The sequence below is a fragment of the Lineus longissimus genome, chromosome 7 (genome assembly GCF_910592395.1).
Source record: "Lineus longissimus chromosome 7, tnLinLong1.2, whole genome shotgun sequence".
Taxonomy (NCBI): Eukaryota; Metazoa; Nemertea; class Pilidiophora; order Heteronemertea; family Lineidae; genus Lineus; species Lineus longissimus.
This window is the reverse complement of record NC_088314.1, coordinates 6,429,343-6,447,333: the sequence shown is the minus strand read 5'-3', so window position 1 is coordinate 6,447,333 and position 17,991 is coordinate 6,429,343. Positions and strand designations below refer to the sequence as shown.

Below are 17,991 nucleotides of genomic sequence, written 5' to 3'. Positions count from 1 at the left end.
GCCCATGGGTGTTACCTAAGTCTCGCCAACATCTCGCAAAATCTCGGTAAACAATTTTTTGGCGCGGAAATAATAATACAATAACGGGGTCAAACCGGGTCAAGGGAGAAGTCAGCTGATCGCAATAACAAACGATCACTGATCGTCACAACAAACCGCCATATTGGGTGAGTTTTGCGTAAACTTTGCGGATATATCAGCTATGTGGGGGTTCTTCATGAGTAAGTTTCTCCTCTTTCACTTTTTCAAATATATCTTCTGAAGTTAAAACGGAAAATAAATGCATCAAAGTATATTGTCAATGTTGTTTCAGTTGCACTCTTCGGCTATGAACACTTGTAACCAAGTGTTTATTCGGCCCGAGTAAATGAGGTCATCTCGTACGACGAAGAAAATGTACGCGATGTACATGATGTAGTGCATTTGTAGTGTACAGTACACGGACAAACAATGTAGGCCATAAATTATAAGCTTATCATCCCTTCTCTCGATGTCTTCCCTTCTATAAGGGTCATCCTTAACAGCGTCCACCAGGTTTAGCCCTTAAAGCGCTGAATTAACAAAATCATATTACCCCTGAGCGCCGAATTAACCGAGCATTTTTGAAAATAATTAATAACAACGTTATTTTTGTTACAAACACCATGGAATGTACTGATGATTTTATACAAATGGTAATTCCCGTCGATTTTTGTGACATTTCCCGCCAAAATTTACTAATTAGGGGTTAATTAGTGCAAATACCCATAATCAACAAAAATATGGCCAGAACATACCTCCATCAGCTTTTTATACCTCCCTTGGTATTTTAATATGAAGTCTGGGTCTAAATACATCGTTTCCATCCGATTCCTGGTCGAAGCATCCGTCTAATTAGTCGTAGCAGCGCTAATTACTCCTGATGACGTCATTCCCGCGAAAATGGGGCTTCAAGTTTTTGATAAAATACTCAAAAGCTTGTATAGAAACTTGAAATTTGTTCGATGCCATTTTGTGCTAAGCATCACTGTCGAAGTACCAAAGAGCGTACATGCACACTCACTGCCATCTCTTAGCAGACAGGTGGAACTAAATGTCTGCTGTCGACGATCGTCGCCTCTGGCGCTTTCCCCCTTATGTCGACGATCGTCGCCTCTGGCGCTTTAAGGGTTAAAACCAAAAGCAAGTTTAAAGTCGTCAAAATAAAGTCTAATGGGGGAGTAACGGCCCGTAATGGTAATCTTTGAACGAAATGAGGAGGACGTTTTCAACATTTCCTGGACGTTCGTTTCATTAATTTGCGTGCTTGATTTTATAGTGAGTTGTTGTCTAAAATGTACAAGCGTCCACATCGGGGTTTGATTTGGAGGAAATAATAGGGCTATCTAATACTACATGTAGCCTACAGTCGAGCCTTGTGATATTATAGACAACAACTCCCTTGTCTCCCCAAATGTCATGAAGTTTTCAGGAAATGTGTTTTATACCTGACTTTAAACCTGGTGGTGGACGCTGTTTAGGATGACCGGTTGATAATTCTAGTTTGTGTTCGTGGAACGGGGGGAGGGGGACGACTCCCTAATCTCAACTGATTATGATACTCCTGCCAATCCCTTTGCTTTTGAAAATGTTCTCTTTTTCAGTTGCCGCTAATTAGACGATAGAAATAGTGAACCAAGATGGCGACGTGGTCGTTGCTCAGCCTTGGGGTGGTGCTGTTAATGGTTTCTTTAGCACTTGCAGCTGGTAGGTGTAAAATATCAGTGTTAAACCTGTATGTCCTATGGCAGTCCCCAAACCCAGGTGTTTTGAAAGCTGATCATACATGTTAAGTAACACAAGAAACTTATACTTTATATAGTGAGGGAGAATTATCTGGCTCCATTGTTCTTGTCAAGATACATGTAACTGTAGTAGCAAGGTCCAGCACCCTTCCATCTGATCAACAGCAGAAAAAACATAAACAAGCATTTGCCTTCTGCTAATTTCATAAATGTATTGAATGTAATTGTAAGGTCTGTTTTATTGTTTCACTTTCAGTTACCAGTCCTCCCCAAATTCTTTCTCAGCTTGAACAGCTGATGCCGTACAAATTAAGAGAGAGTATAGAGCTACCCTGTGATGCTAGGGGTACACCAAGGCCAAAGTAAGTAGGAACCTAGGTTGTTTGGTTTTTAAAACCAAGCAAATCAAAGCAATATCAACAAAAAATTATCCGACAATATGTCGCAACATATATCGTGTGTGTGACAGACCTAACACTAAACAGAGCAAACTCGGGCACATGTCGCAGATTAGCGTACATTTGTAAATGACACCAAGAGGTAATGGAAGAAATTGATGTGATGTACTCGTACTCGTCTTGGAGCAGAGGAGCTGGCTCAAGGCTTTCCTGGGCATGGTTGCTCTGGCTACATTTGCAGTTAGTCCCATCCACAAAGCTGCATAAAAAAGCCACAGCTCAAGTCCAGTTGATATTGTCAATACATGTACATCATAAAAAGTCTTCAAAATTCAATTAAAAAAATGTTGTTATTTGTAGATTCAGTTGGGAAAGAGACCAGCTTAGTCTTGATGTAAGCGGCAATGATAACCGTTTCACCCAGCAGCCGAATAAGGGTACTATTGTCATTAATGACCCCCTGAAGAAAGATGAGGGTGGCTATCGATGCTTTGCAAGGAACGACTTTGGAGTCGCGGTTTCTCAGATTGTTATTCTGAAGAGTGCATGTAAGTATTAGTGATAAAAAAAGGAAAAGGATTGCGTGATGGTTATTTTTGGGAGGCATTGTCACAGCTCAATGTTAATAAGTGACCCAAAAGTAATCGACCTAGTTGTTTAATCATCTATTCATTTGCGGAAATCAATCGACAAGACATATCAGAATGACTTTTTTGTTGCGGTCTTTAGCTTTCCGAAGCTGGAGAAAACCAGCAAGGGTTATCTGATGACTCGGATCAGACACTGCGGCAGTATTCTGATTAGGTACTGTCTCAACTCACTTTCTTCTCGTTTCCAGTGCTTGACTCCTTTGAGCCTGTCATAAAACCTTATGGACATGTCATCAAAATCGGTAACCCAGTCACGCTAACTTGTACTCCACCGACAAGTTTCCCTCCTCCATCGCTCTACTGGACTGTCGTGTACCCAGATGGTTTCTCCAAGCAGCTCCCTCTGAGTAATAGGATTACCATGGACCCTTACGGTGAGTGACGAACAAAATAAAACGAAATTAGAAAAAAAGAAAGTGTACGTTGTAGCACTTAATACTGCACAAGTTCAGTCTGAAGGCGCTTTGCATTCACTCTTTTGCCTATTCCAGAATACTGTCAAAACCAGGGAGTGCACAAATTGCACTACACCATATCAGGCCAGTTGCCCTGGCTCTCAGCTTTGAACCCACGACCTTTCGATCACAAGTCGGACATTCTTAAATTGAATTCATGGCCAGATTTTTTCCAGCAATACTTCAGACTTCTACTTCTAGTAAAGCAAAAAATGGGCTCTCAACCCATTCTGAAAAAGCGGTAGTGACCCAGGGCGTGCACTAGGTGAACCGCAGAGCATTCTTTTCTTCCACACTGATTTAATATCGTTTCAAGATATGCTACTCATCCATGATAAAAAAAGACTGAGATGGAGTGGCGACAGCCAGACTTTGAGGATGAGGATCATGGTAAGATGGTTGCCATAGTACGATTTTAGGCAGGCATTCATGTCGGCTCTTTCATGATTCAAATTGTTATTTTGTTTTAGGAAGTCTTCATTTTACTAATGTCATAAAAAGTGATCAAGATGGTGGCACCGGTACAGGACAACCTGTCATTTACCAGTGTACTGCCAATAACAAGGTCGAAAGGAGAGAGGTGAAGGGAGGTGATCAGACCATCAATGTCATTGGTGGTAAGCAAATTATTGATATTTGACATTTGTGGAATTTTAGGTGTGACATCTAATTTTTTGGAAGAGTGCAGGTATTTAAAAAAATCATGAGTAAAAACTTTCCAGTAAGACACCACTTGCGATAGCCTAACTTTGCCATGATTGGTAGGTTTTAACCAAGAAGATTTGAGGCGTATGTTAGTTGCCCTCTTTAAAAGTAGCTCCAGATACTTTTGATATGGCAGAGACATTGAAAAAAGATTTAAAAAACATCCCTTGTAAATATTTTTGTGGCTGGTACCATAATAATCTACTTCGTTGTATTTTTGTAGATACAACCACATCTCGGCCCCCAGAGCTTTTGTGGAATAACCCCGAAACCCGACCCGTTGCTGTCAAAGGAATGAAATATATCCTCAAGTGTATCTTCAGTGGAGAGTAAGTAGTAATGACTCCAATATTTTTGCAGGCAATTTGACATCTATACAATGAAAATGATCAAATTATCTAACAACTATTATACTTGGGTTAACTCAAACTCTGTATCCTGCAAAATAGGGGGTCTATTTTTGAAATACTTCCAGATGACAAGAGAGTAAGAAGAGAAGTGCTTATCGTATCAGTTCATCTTTTCAGACCAACTCCAAAGGTGACCTGGGCAAGGAAGGACAAGGGTGCAATGGGCCAGGCTCCCCGAGTGTACACAGACAGTTATGGTCAAGAACTTGTGTTTGGAGAGGTTGACTTCTCAGATGCCGGCCAGTATGAGTGTGAGGGCAAGAACGATCTTTCTGCTAATCCTGTCACAAAACCATTCAGTCTGAGGGTAGAATCGAAACCATTCATGACACAGACACTGGAGAATATTGAGCGTGCTGAGAATGAGACTGCGACTTTTCATTGTGCCGCTGACGGAATTCCAGTTCCAGATATCGATTGGTTTATCAATGGTGTCAAGATCACAAATGCTCCAAATCCCAAGCGTACACAGCCAGACAAGAATACGCTCCATTTCGTTAACCTCACCACAGCTGATGCGCAGGTGATCCAGTGCAATGCCACTAACATGCACGGCTATATCTTAATGAATGCCTACCTCAACGTTTTGGCCATCCCGCCAGAATTCAAACAACCGCCAGCAAAACGAATACGCTTCGCTGAAGGCACTCGGCAAAACATCACATGTACAACGTATGCTGCTCCAAAGGCTCAAATCACATGGATTAAAGATGGCCGTCATTTGACCGGTGGACGCTATAAAGTTCACACCGATGGTAACTTGGAGGTCTTGGTAAGTGTGGCGAAAAAAAAGCCTGATTGATATATATCCATCACAAAGTTGTCTTTCTATTGTTCAGAACAATTGTTTTATTTATTTGAATAATGAAAACACTTTCCTGGGGACGATACAGTTTCTCTGATTAAAAAGGAAAGGTATGTTAGTTCTATGGTATTACATGTAAGTTTATATACATGAAGTTAGTAAATGACAAAAAAAATATAAAAAGGGTAATAATCAAGGCTGAACCATTTTGTTATGTATTCCTTCTATATATTTTGACAATGAAAATACAGTTTACCTCGAATATTTGCACTTGTTCTTCCAGGGTGTCAAGTCAAACGATGCAGGAGAATATGAATGCATTGCAAAGAATAAATTTGGGACAATATCAGCAAAGGGCTATGTCATAGTCCGTCGTAAGTATTTGTATTGGTATTCTATTGCGGACAAAAAAAGGGAAAGCCGAAGAAAACAGTAGCATTTTGAAATGTCATCTTTTACCAGCGGAAAAAGTAGGCCAGTCAGGTACAAAACTACTAGGCCTTCTACATAATGATGTTTTAATAATATACACTGTTATCAGCAAGTATTGTTTTGCAACTACGAGTTGTAACTGCATTTCAGTTATTCTGTGCTCAGCAAGGTTAATTGTGTGACTGCCCTGTTGACAGGTGATACACTCTGTGATAGCAAGTAATCCATTACTTTCGCAAAATTTCAGCTGAGTGCCAGACCCTTGGGCCACCTGTTATTACAAAGTCGAATGCGAAATCTTTTTCTTTTAGAACAGACAAGAATAGTGTCGTCACCGCAGGACATGATCATAAATGCCGGAGATGAAGCCAAACTTGTCTGTACTGCCACCACCGATCCAGAGGAGCTGGAGAACTTAAAGATAAAGTGGCTGCGTGATGGGGCTACTATAAACTATGCTCTCGCTCAAAGAATCTTCCAGAACTCTTTGGATAATTCATTGACGATCACCAATGCACAAAAAACCGATACTGCAGTGTATTCGTGTGTTGCTGAGTCAAGTCTAGATAAGGCGGAAGCAACTGCTTTCATAACAGTCAGAGGTGAGTTTCTGTTTATCTTCGGAGATCAAAAAGATTTTTATTGTCTGCATGTAGTACTGGGACAGGGCTTCCCCAAATTTCACCTCAATTCAGGCCATTGCTGGAAATACAGGAAATACACTAGCTGCGCAATGAGCGAGTTCGGAGCTTCTGCACACTCCATGCGCTCTGCAAGAAACAGATGATCATGAGATCTTCTTGGCCCGGTCTACCGGGAAGAGGTGGCAAACTAGGCGGACCGGTACAATGGGAAAGGGTGGTGAAAAGGTTATACAAGAATTCAAGAACAATTTTCTCGGTGCGCTCGAAATCAGAAAAAACCATTAGATTACCACCCCTCTTAACTCAGAGGCTGTGGAGAACATTGTGTTGATAAGAAGTTAAAATGTCTGATATTTTCTTCTTTTTTTTCCCAGATCGTCCGAATGCTCCGGTGAAGGTTCAAGTCAACTGTGCCTTGAAAAAGAGTGAACGAATTGCCATTATAACTTTTACACCAAACGGTGCCAACTACGCCCCATTCCTCCAGTTTATCGTCCAGTACAATACGACCTTCACCCCTGATGTTTGGTCAACTGCTGTCAAGACCGGCGAGAATAGCAAGCGTGTGGAGTTTCAGATGTCACCCTGGGCGACTTATTCCTTCCGCGTTCTTGCCAGGAACCGTTTAGGTCTCAGCGAACCGAGTGCCCCGAGCAAGGAGCAATGTCAGACGCAGCAAGGTGTGCCATCCACTAACCCGCAGAATGTGGAGGTGGAAGGAACAACACCGACCAACTTGGTGATCAGATGGACAGTAAGTTTAATATTAACCTTCTTGCATTTGATCTGGCTGAATCCTGCCAAGCCGCCTAGTTCTTTAACTCTTACTTTCTGAATTCTGATTCCTAAAATTAGCCTCTTGATTGCAGCCCATGCCAGAGGTCGAATTCAACGCGCCAGGTTTTGTTTACAAACTGGAGTGGAAATGTCAGAACGTGGAATGCATGAAAAATGACAAGTATGACGGCAAGGCAACGATTGCAGAAACATGGCGGAAAGAGCATATTGTTAATGACCAGTTGACGTACATGGAATATAAGGTGACGGTCACTTGTGAGAATGAAGAGGGTGAATCCAAAGAAACTGCTGTTCCTGTGATTGGCTACTCAGGAGAGGGAAGTGAGTAGGGCAAGTTATCGTCTGCTCCTTTGAATCCAGCACTACCTATCGTAGAAAGGTTTCCAAATCTCACAAATTTAGAACTTTTAGTTCAAGAGTAACTCTGGTTTAATTTTGCTGTCAGCTGTATCCGGTCATATGAACTTGAATGTGACAGACTTACATGGTTACATGTATGTCTAGTTCTGCGCTAGTTAAAAAAACATAATATGCCACAAAAATGTAAGAAGAGAATTTGTAACAACTTGTTCAGTTCATCACGAGTTCAGAATTAGCCGTGTTTGAGGCAGTTCAGTTGGTGTCATCACTTCCTTGGGTAAACAGTGTATCTCATGAAATATGCCACAGTGAAGACTGATTTCATGTAGATTTAAACACGTTTGATGTTAAAAAAGGAACTTGGTTGCCAACAGGAAATCGTGAGACGAATGGCTTTTGATTGACATTGACTAAAATGCGCTTTATTTTCAGTCCCTGCTGATAGGCCAGAGAGCTTCGTGGTCGATCAGCAATCGGTTGGAGCAACCAGTGCAACCCTGCAGTGGCAAGCAGTTAGAAATGATACCAAACTCATAAAGGGGTACTTTGTCGGATACCTGGTGAGTTTATTGATCACCTGACAAAATTTCCCAGAAATTATCATGGTTTTAGTAATGTTGAGTTCCCTTGTGTTGTGTCCACATAATACTATCATCAGTTATACGTTATCATGTAGTTCAGTCCTGTGTACACCGATAATGTGAAAACAAAAGGAATTCCACCGCGGCGTAGGTTTCTCCTCATCCTTCTTTACATTACAGATCGTCCAGTCTTGTTTATAGAGCTAATGATAATCCTAGTTGATGTTAAGCACTAAACGTATTATTATTTTTTATTCCTTCAGATTCAGTACTGGAAGGTCTCCGAGGGTGCTGTCAGAATGCGACAGACAGTCGTGGATGTCAATCTGCCAGAGAAAACGTCAAAACGCAAGAAACGTGCTGCAACCCTCATAAGCAGCAGTGCAGATACGGTTGCTGCCAGGGTGACTGATTTGCCGGCATATACTGAGGTTGAAATGCAGGTTTCTGTTTTGAACCGAAAGTACCAGGGTCAACCTAGCACGAGAATTAAGTTCACGACAAAACAAGGTGGTGAGTGCCAGACCAAGCATGAATTTTTTCTCTCGTTGGTTTTTGACTTTACAAAATGAAAACACCGCTTCTGACTGGTTCAGGGTTCCCACAGCATATAAAATTAATGAATTTTGACTTTTAAAAACTAGGCCTCAATGAATAGTGTGGAAAATGTCTGCAATATCATAAAAATACTCATGAGTTGTTATTTTCTAGGATTTTCAATGCGCCTTTTCATTTAATTCTAAGCATACCTGATACTAAAATGAATATCTTTACTGTGTGTTACAGTTCCTGGACCGGTTGCTCAATTCATTATTTTCCGACGTAACTCCAACATGCTTGAATTCATATGGGATCCACCCCACCAGCCGAATGGTATCATCACAGGCTATGACTTGGCATATAGAGCAGGTAGGTTATCATTTACTGTATCTTTAAGGTTTTGTATCTCTCTATTCCTAGCTTTGTATCTGGGATTTGAACTGCATTGGGAAAGTCTCAAGCGTGGGGTTCTCTTCCTAAACCTTTATTCAAAGTTGTAGATACATTTTAAAACTAAATTGTTATAAATATTCCGAAAATGTACATTTTAGTTGTAACTCAGTTCAATATTCAACAACTAGTGAAGTACATGTCACTTTAATTTCTTAACTCTTCATTGACATTTAGAAATGGGATGTTGTTGGGCGTATATTCCACTTTTAAATGAGTGTATCTTTTCTACATTTCAGTGAATGTTCTTGATCTTGGTGACCGTACTTGGCGTGAACCGGTCAATGATCCAAATCAGCGCCGTGCCAATATCTCCGGTCTCCGCCCCGAGCAGATGTATCGTGTCTACATCTATGCAAAGACTCTGAACGGACGCGGTGATGAGAACTCTGTGGATGCACAGACAACTGCTGCTCAACGTAAGGGCTTCTTTTTGCTGCTAAGGAGCACGCTTTGGGGGCAGAATACTGTGCTACGTGTTGTCAATCATGTATCAATTGTGTCCTATGGCAACTTTACCTTCGTTAGTGGGTGTTATTTCAAGTTTCAGTACTTTGGGTCGAATTGAGACTGCTAGCCTGAAAATAGTGATTGTACATGTATTTCGATCTAACGAGATGTCACACTTGTTTTTTTGTGCCTGAAACCGAATCTGACAAGTATTGTCTGCATTTGTTCCTGTCTCATCACAGTTTGGTGCCAGACAATGACCTTCTCTATTCACCTATTTCCAGGCTCCTGGTTGTCTTGACAATCTCAATTTTGACCTTTTAGACCTTTGTCAATTTTGACCTTTGTCCTCCAATTAGAAAAAAAATCGGGAAGTATTGATCACTGCATAAGACACACCAACTGCAGAATGTCATAATCTAGAGACAGTGGCAACCCTGTTGGAGGAATGGGTTGATTCTTAGTTATGAAACTTACTTGTATTGTGTACCTTTCAGCGCCGTCCCCACCAACATTCATCATCCCGGAAGTGAACGCAACAAGTATGAATGTGACTTTGGAAGCATCGAAATCTGGAAACCCGGGCAGTGTCTTCTATGTTCAATACAGGATGGAGGGTAAGTCGGTTTGCTTGATTGTATTTCATCTCGATTCTAATGGTTCGAGGTAAATGTCTGATCGATATCACCACCCCAACTTCACTGTGAGTGGAAACAGTCCAGAAATATCCATGAGATAAACTGAGGGTCATTACACCAATAAATCCAATTGTGGCCCAACCGTACTGGCATTTAAAAAAAGTAATAAACATTGTTTCTTGCAAAGTCCTAACAGTGTTAATTGACATGGAGAAGGATTCCTCCAGGCAATCTAATGAAGGCAGACGTGTCTGTAGGAAACTAATTTTGCATGACATGTTTTTTTAAGGCAAATTCCCATGGGAAACGACATCAGTGGAGACGGTCAATAATTACATTAATGTGACGGGCATGAGTCCTGGCAATGTCTACGAGGTGCGAGTTGTATCCAGGAATGGTCAGAACCAGGAAGCAGCTAGTGGGTCGCAGTACGTCAGAACTAAAGGATACTGTAAGTCTATGTAATGAAACTTATCACTGTATCAGCTGTGTCCAGCCAGGGGTTTACACCGTCCAAAACTTTACAACTATCAGAATTGGTATTTGTCGGTATGAAGTATGTACAGCTGTAGTAGCATTTTGCATCGAGACAATAATGATTTGCTGTCCAATACGAAATATTATCAAATTCTGCTGCATCTTATAGTAGAAAGTCACCAATGACAAGTCTTGCTTCCATCGTTGTCGTAGTCTACATTTTGTTTGTGTTGACAGCCAGTGCTGGACACTGATATTTTACCTGAGCTATGAAGAAATACATGTACCTGTGAAAAACTCCTTAATCATGTCCTAAAACTGCAGATTGATGTCTGAAATCATGCTATTCCCTCTTTATTTGTTAGTATTATATTTGACTGACAGCTGTAGTGTTGTGTAACCCTTCACTTGCTGCAGCAGATCTTCCTGATAATGATCGGGCTCTTCTTTCCACTTCAGCTGCATCGACGGCCAGCATAGCTCTAGAGCCGTGGTTCATCCTCATGTTAATCAGCGTGCTCATTCTGATCATCCTCTTCATCGTCATCTGGTGCATGAAGAAGAAGGTCAAACCTCGCTATCCTGACCCTGCAGAAGTTGCGGAAGGTAGGGAATCATGACTCTAGCCTTCTAATCAAGTAGGAAATCATAACTTCATGTTTTCTCTAATCTGGTAGGGAATCAGACCTAGGCTCTGAATCCAATATGGAACTGTAATTCTATCCTCCTAATTCGAGTTGAATGCAAATGGTATAGTCTATAGACTTTGAGTAAGTGTCATAAAAAAACATGGAAGAATTGCAACGCAACGAAATGAACAAGATCTCCAGTCTCCAACAAAATGAACAAGGACTCGAGTCTCGGTCTCAAGTTGTCTCTTTGAATAAAGTGTTAAATAAAAGTCTATAAAGGTATAACCATATCTTCTGCATTTCATTGCGTATCTTTCCAGAACGTGAAAAGAAGCACCTTCGCCATGACATCCAGGGGCGCGAGCCACATCGCCCCTACCGTGACGACCCCCGTTACCATCATCCCGAGTATGTCTCCAAGTAAGGCCGTTTCTGACTCGCCCTATTGAGGGAGGACTATCTGAATGTTGTTGCATGAAAAATATTTGTGTTGTTTTTTTATGAGACAATCCCATTTGGGTGAAATCAAAAAACAAATAAAAATCAGCGTTCCATTGTTTTTTTCCCTAATGAGATGCACCTTGTATTGTTCATAACACTTTCTGTCCCATTTTCCTTCACTCTCTCTGTTTTTGGTCAAAACGATTCTTAAAAACATTGAGGAAAAATGTTATTTTCACCAACGAGATGCACTCTTTGGACCTACACTGGTTACTGCTCATGAAAATTGCTGTCCCTTCACTGCACTCATAAAATCTTCGAGTCCAATACTGCTGCTGTGATTCTGCTATCAAAAATTTTCAACCTAAACATTGAAAGTAAGATCAAAACGTGCCTAAAAAAGGTAATCTTCTGTATCTTTGGATAAGGGTCATTGAGGAACATTATGTGAATTGAGTAACAATATGTGAATTTTACTCAAAAAAGCCAACAACCTTCGGTTCCATATGATAGCCTGTTAGTTGCATCACAAAATAACAAGTGCTACAGCAGGAATTCTCCCATTCTTCTTTGTATATCCAAGGATTGTCGAAAATCTTACCCAAAATGCATGCAGCTTTGGTTTGAAGTGTATCCAGCATAAAATGTGGTGTTTCTTTGGGGGGTGTTGGGCTTGCCAATCATTGTTCTGGTCCGAGACTCTGCATGTGCCCTTATGTGTTTGGTCAGCTCTTCTTCACTATGCCCAAGGCTACCACAGCCATTTCAAGAACTAGGTGTAAAGAATATTGTTGAAATGTAAGCAGTGTTGTGGCTGTGTGTGTCCAGTCTGTCGTTGTTATTTCTTGTTAAGTGTTGTGCCCCAACTATAAATTTATAATCTCTGGTCATAGGTACAATTTTGGTTTAAAAAAGCTTTATTTTCTATGCATGGGCAGAATTTCTAGAAAGCTTATTAGTGCAAAAAGGACATAAAATATTGTCATTATAATAATAATTGTAATGATATATAATAATAATCATAATATAATATCTGAAATACTCAATAAAAACTGCTGAACGGCATTTATCATTTTCTGAAATGCTCTCAATATTTAATCAGAATAATATATCTATTTAGATAGAAAAAAAATCAAGCAAATCAAAAGCAATTTGTTAAATTTTGTTCATCTCTTCACATCAGAAGTCCAAAAGCTAAGGGAGTGAATCATGAGAATGGATAGAATCTCATTCTGTGTAGAGATAGAGCCCCCTCTATGTAGGGGTGCAGGAGGGGAAGAGCCCACTCAATGTAGGGGTGTATTAAGGTTCAAGGCAACAGCTGTAGTTCCTCCGTCAATAGCGGGGCTAAATCAGCTTTTCGGTTGTTTATTTGCTCAGCCTAGTGTAGATTATAGTCTTAATCATAAACCCTTGTAAATGTAGTCCCTCCTTGTGTATAGATCCATCTAGTTCCATTGTCAGTGTTTTCCACAAAAAATTATTTCGGTCAGGTGCTGTAGTCATATATTGACACAATTGACATTTCAGTTTCCTCGAGATGGGGAGCAAAATCTGTCCATGGGCTTCTACAGTTAAACCATCACCAATTCTATGAATTTGTCTCTGTGCTAACTTCTTTGTCTTTGTGATGAAGTCGAAAAATGATTGTGCCTGGTGCTGCGCCACTTCAAAAAGCATTGTGGAGAACTCTGAATACTTAATAATAATAATAATAATAATAGTAATAATTACTATAGCTTCATTCCTCTCCTGTTTAACATTGACTCCCTTCCCTACCCCTCCCTACCCCAAAATCACACTTGATATAACAGCTAAAAAAATATTTGCCAAATTCAAGTGGTAACTGTCTCTGGCTGTCTTCATCTTGCCCTGGGACTCAACATCACTCCTCTTCTGCTCTTTCAGCCAACATAAATCATGATTTAGCACTTTAATTGCTAATATCTAATCATGTAAATAGTTTGTCTTATCACAACTTGTCACCCAGCACAAAAAGAAAAAATCTATTCATTATATTCTTGGTATAATTCGACAATGAAAATTTTGAAGAAAGTCCCCCTTCATCCGGGTGCGTGGTCCGAAACAGCCCTGATGCGTGGTGGAAGGATTATTTCTGCTACCATCATTTACTTTTATCTAGATCTAGATCTGCTTGTATGCTTCTTTTTGGTTGGCGAGCAGTGTCCAAAATTGTTCACAATGTCACACTGATACATCATCTAGTCCACTTTATCACATCACTTCAAAAGTATTGTGCGCACGCTTTATTGTTGTCTTTGTTATACGACACGACTTCTTGTCCTCCAAGAAAGCACTTTTGCACCATCCTGTAAAAAAATTTGGTAGTCGGGCCTCTCAGTTACACTAAATACACACAGTTTAATTGAATGTTCTATGGTGTTTATATTTCTTGCCTAAACTTGCCTGAACATCCAACACTGCAATCATTGGTACCATTTCAGTATGTGTGACGTTTTGGGCGATGTTGGACACTTCTTTATCATGGTCCTATTCGGAGAGACCCAATTATTTCATTTTCATGCATAACTAATCACGCTTGTTGTATTCACAGTAAATCTAGTAAAGGAAAGGGGAAACTGGTGATAATATAACACGCTGCCACCCCTTATATTTTCTTGAACAACATAAAAAGTAGTCAACACACTTACCGGTAGTCATGCATGAGCAAAATCCTGAAAAAAGGATTTTAATTTTTGAATGGAGACCATGTTCATACCAAGTTCTCTGTTTGCTTATTTCAAGATGCGTCAAGTGCCATGAATGAATATTTGACAACTGTCTGTGCTGAAACCTTGAAAGCACACTGGAACATTCGCCTTGAATCTCTCTTAATAAATGTGATGCTCTTGTATTTGATTTCTTTCCACAAATTTTGCTGCAGTCTCTGGTAGTTGACTCCATAAGCTTATAACTCTACTCAACACGCTTACCCATAGAGTCTGGTAACTGCAAATTCACCTATATTTGGTTAACATCGCTATTGCCTTAACAGTTGCTTAGTTTCCATTTCTTGAGTCGCTTGTGCTGAACACTGAGGTGAACGGTCCTCCGACTGAAGCTAAAACTGCAGATAAATTCGAAAAGTCAGAAATCGTCCATTTATTTCCAAGAATCCTTTGTAATATTGATCTTGCTGCGAGTACTTAACATGCAGAAAGACATTTTTGTTGTAGAAAAACTTCAGCTATTACTCCATAATGGATTAGATAGCAAAATCTGTTGAAAATTTTAAGAATTAACAAAGCTGGAGCTATATTTCTGGCATTTCTGGCTCTCCTGAATATGTTGCATTATAGTTTAGAATGCTGCCTGAATTACATCAAATATGTTGCATCAAAACTTTCTTCTCCCAATGTCGACAGATTATTTTCTTGTGAATGTACCATGACGTTTGCTTGTTTCCTTCCAGCCCTGCTTACAATAAGAGTCAAGACAGCCTGCACAAGGAGCCCATCCCTTACGATGATGAGCCCTATCAGCCTCCCCGCCGCCACGGTCCGTATGGTCATACCAATGAGGCTATGGGTCCTCACAGTGAGCGGTATTAGACTGAGACTGAACCAATGCAGCCCTACCATGAGGATGGATCTTACACTGGAGAGTAAAGGGATGATGGCAAACATGGATATCCTGCTGCACATGTGCAGGGACCTCCCGATTCATCTACTTTTGTCTAAGCTAAACATTGACTCGGTAACAAAACAATGGCTGAGAAAGATTTTACATCTGCCATGCGATTGTTTAACAAATTTTGTCAATGTTCCCCTTCATTTATTGAATTCCATCCGATGAACAATTTTCATCCAAGGGTAAATTTGTGGTTGCCGCATTCGGTTTTGCTAATGTTATTCTGCATAGATTTGGACTGTTGTGCAGTTAAAACCTTCATTCACCGTAATAAGCTCCCAGTGAAGTCTTTGCAGTGTCTGGATTTTAGCATGTTAATCCTTCAAAAACAGGAGATAATTCCACCATACATTCGAAATGTGGCAGCTTAATGACTAGGTTACAGCTTGGCTTTTCAAATCGAGAAAGAAATTTGTTGAATGTCCATGAACCTCCGTCCTGTGAACCCTCTTTCGGTAATGATTGTTCCAGTTTTAAAAACAGTTAAAATTGCAGCTGGAAGGTAGAATGGCAGTATGCAATAAATGTACGTACTTGTCATTGCTAGAGCCTCAGTTTTTATTATGGCCTTGACTTATATCCCAATTTGAAGTAAAGACATTGTTGCAGAAAGCACAATAGGATTTTACAACATAAAAGCTTGGGACTTAAGGATTCTGTAAAATAAAACAATTTTGCAGTTTACAGTAGTTTATTGCCTGTATTTTATGTACATTCCAGAGTTATATTTTTCTGGTAAATTCGTCCAAGTGTATCATAGCACCTTGTGGATTTATAGGCTCTAGGTGAGTCAGTTGTATATCAATGTATTTTATAACTTTTATATGTATATTCTCGAGGACCTCTTCGGTTCAGCTATTTTCACATATCATATGAATTCATCTGTAAACTATTCTTAGATTTTTGATGTAAGAAACTTGACAAATGTGTCAATTGATTTTAGTTTGTTACGTGAAGCAATCTGGAGAAGTAGTTTGTCTAGTTTGTCTCCCAGGCTTGATCCTGGGTGTGTTGATGGCAATGTCTCGAATGAGTGTTGTGGCCCAATTACTTCACAGCTTCAGCCGAGACAGTACGTAGCATAGTATTGGGGGTCTTCTTTGGGACAGGTTCTACTCAACTAAACCAGTGTGTGCTAGAAAATTATCTGCTTAAAGAGTCTTGTAATGTACAGAATGACTTTATTATTAATTCTACATGTAAACATTTCTGGACTACTTAAAAATTGCCTTTGTGGCAGGGTAACAAGCATGTATGATTACTCTCGTCCATAATTCATTTTTCCCCAGGCTTTGATAACAAGTAAATTCAACTGTGAGATACATGTATCTTGATAAAAAGTGTTTATGTTTTCGGCAAAGTTTATTGTTCAATTGGACACAAAAAGTACCTTCTGTTGTCAGGCTCTTCTTGGGTTAAAACTTTGATGTTTATTCTATTACATAATGAAGTACTCCTCAGTAACTGCCAGAGACACATTTAAAAGATGCCCATTAAGTGTTAAAGGCAATTTTATAGTTGTCCAAATCTGCTTCATCATTATTTTGTAGTTGGTCTATTGCATATAATGCGAATAGCTATACTGGCCATATCTGTAAATTTGTTAGGAAAGCCAAATAATGATTTGATTAACTTGTGATCACATTGTATAAAGATTAATTTGTATATCAGAAAAATTGTACATTTCAATTATGACTTCTAGTTCTAAAACACCTTAATTGCTGTGTTGTGTCGTTTTCTATATTTTAAGTTGGGCCTTGTTTTCACTGCAGTTGTTTCGGTGTCACAACCATAACCGCTTGGGTTGGTAACATTTGTGGAAGCTGTCAAAAAGTGGCTAAAATTACATTCCATTGTTTAAGTTGAGGTGTTTTAGAATAGAGATTGATAACTCACTGTTTGTATTAGTTGTCTCACAAAAAGCTGATCGGGTGGAGCTGCCATCTCCTCCGAACCTCGGCAAAGCACCTCAGTTTTGGCCCATATTTTAGCCGCACCCTTGTTGTGTTTAGTAAGACAACCTACATGTATACATCCAGTTTGCTACCAATTCCTTTAATAAATGGCATAGTTTAAATGCTTTTGCTTATATAAAATGCTTTAGGGATGTAGTTTTGTAATCCCACAGAACGTTTGGTTAACATTCAAGGGTTTGTAATGTAAAATTGTAACTATTTGGTTGATCTCTGTACAGCGGAATCCTGCGATAACGAACTGGATGAGAGCAGATTTTTTTTCTCATTAAATCGAGGTTTCAATCAGTACTGAATTATTACGGATTGTGAATCTTACATTGTAATTGGAAGCGGATTTTTGTTTTGCATGGTTCCACTGTACAATTTGAACAGATAACATTCCAGTCTATAAGGCATTTTCATCTTCTGTTATTGAAGACTGTTTACCATGGCATCTGAATATGTTGATGCTGTTTTGGAAAGTCTTCTCATCCTTTAATTGTGACTAAAGCAACTGAGCTGTTAAGATAAGTTCCATTTGTCCATTCAAAACATTCCTACTTCGTTTTTCGTCTACAAGAATATAACATATTGGCCTCTTTAATTAATGAAAGCAAACATCTTTCAAACGTCCATGGATCACTTTTATAAATTGTGTGATTTTTGAATGTTTATCCAAACTTCATGCTGCATTTGATATCCACAAAAATAAATATAAAAATTTTATATGAAATGATGTTTTGTATTTTGTTTTGT

General features: G+C 39.6%; 1 protein-coding gene across 2 annotated transcripts; it reads left to right on the top strand.

Annotated features, from left to right (window-relative positions):
* Positions 1 to 119: 119 nt before the first annotated feature.
* LOC135491295 (neuroglian-like) lies at positions 120 to 17,968 on the top strand. Of its 2 annotated transcripts, none has more exons than XM_064777062.1 (21): positions 120 to 221; positions 1,623 to 1,725; positions 2,020 to 2,125; positions 2,522 to 2,709; positions 3,000 to 3,185; positions 3,737 to 3,883; positions 4,195 to 4,300; positions 4,499 to 5,153; positions 5,470 to 5,560; positions 5,930 to 6,220; positions 6,637 to 7,016; positions 7,132 to 7,381; positions 7,853 to 7,980; positions 8,265 to 8,514; positions 8,788 to 8,910; positions 9,231 to 9,410; positions 9,939 to 10,058; positions 10,369 to 10,530; positions 11,016 to 11,162; positions 11,509 to 11,596; positions 15,063 to 17,968. In XM_064777062.1, exons 2-21 carry the CDS (start codon positions 1,659 to 1,661, stop codon positions 15,199 to 15,201), a joined length of 3,804 nt encoding a protein of 1,267 aa, XP_064633132.1. In that variant the 5' UTR covers positions 120 to 221; positions 1,623 to 1,658; the 3' UTR covers positions 15,202 to 17,968. The 2 variants fall into 2 exon arrangements, with proteins under 2 accessions (XP_064633132.1, XP_064633131.1); XM_064777061.1 differs by having other exon boundaries at positions 11,509 to 11,608.
* Positions 17,969 to 17,991: the final 23 nt, after the last annotated feature.

Excerpts from the sequence above, each read along its gene's own strand:
- LOC135491295 (XM_064777061.1), top strand. The coding sequence starts at position 1,659 with ATGGCGACGTGGTCGTTGCTCAGCCTTGGGGTGGTGCTGTTAATGGTT. Across the intron at positions 5,561-5,929 it reads GGGCTATGTCATAGTCCGTC|AACAGACAAGAATAGTGTCG; the intron begins GTAAGTATTTGT and ends TTTTTCTTTTAG. Across the intron at positions 7,382-7,852 it reads TGGCTACTCAGGAGAGGGAA|TCCCTGCTGATAGGCCAGAG; the intron begins GTGAGTAGGGCA and ends CTTTATTTTCAG.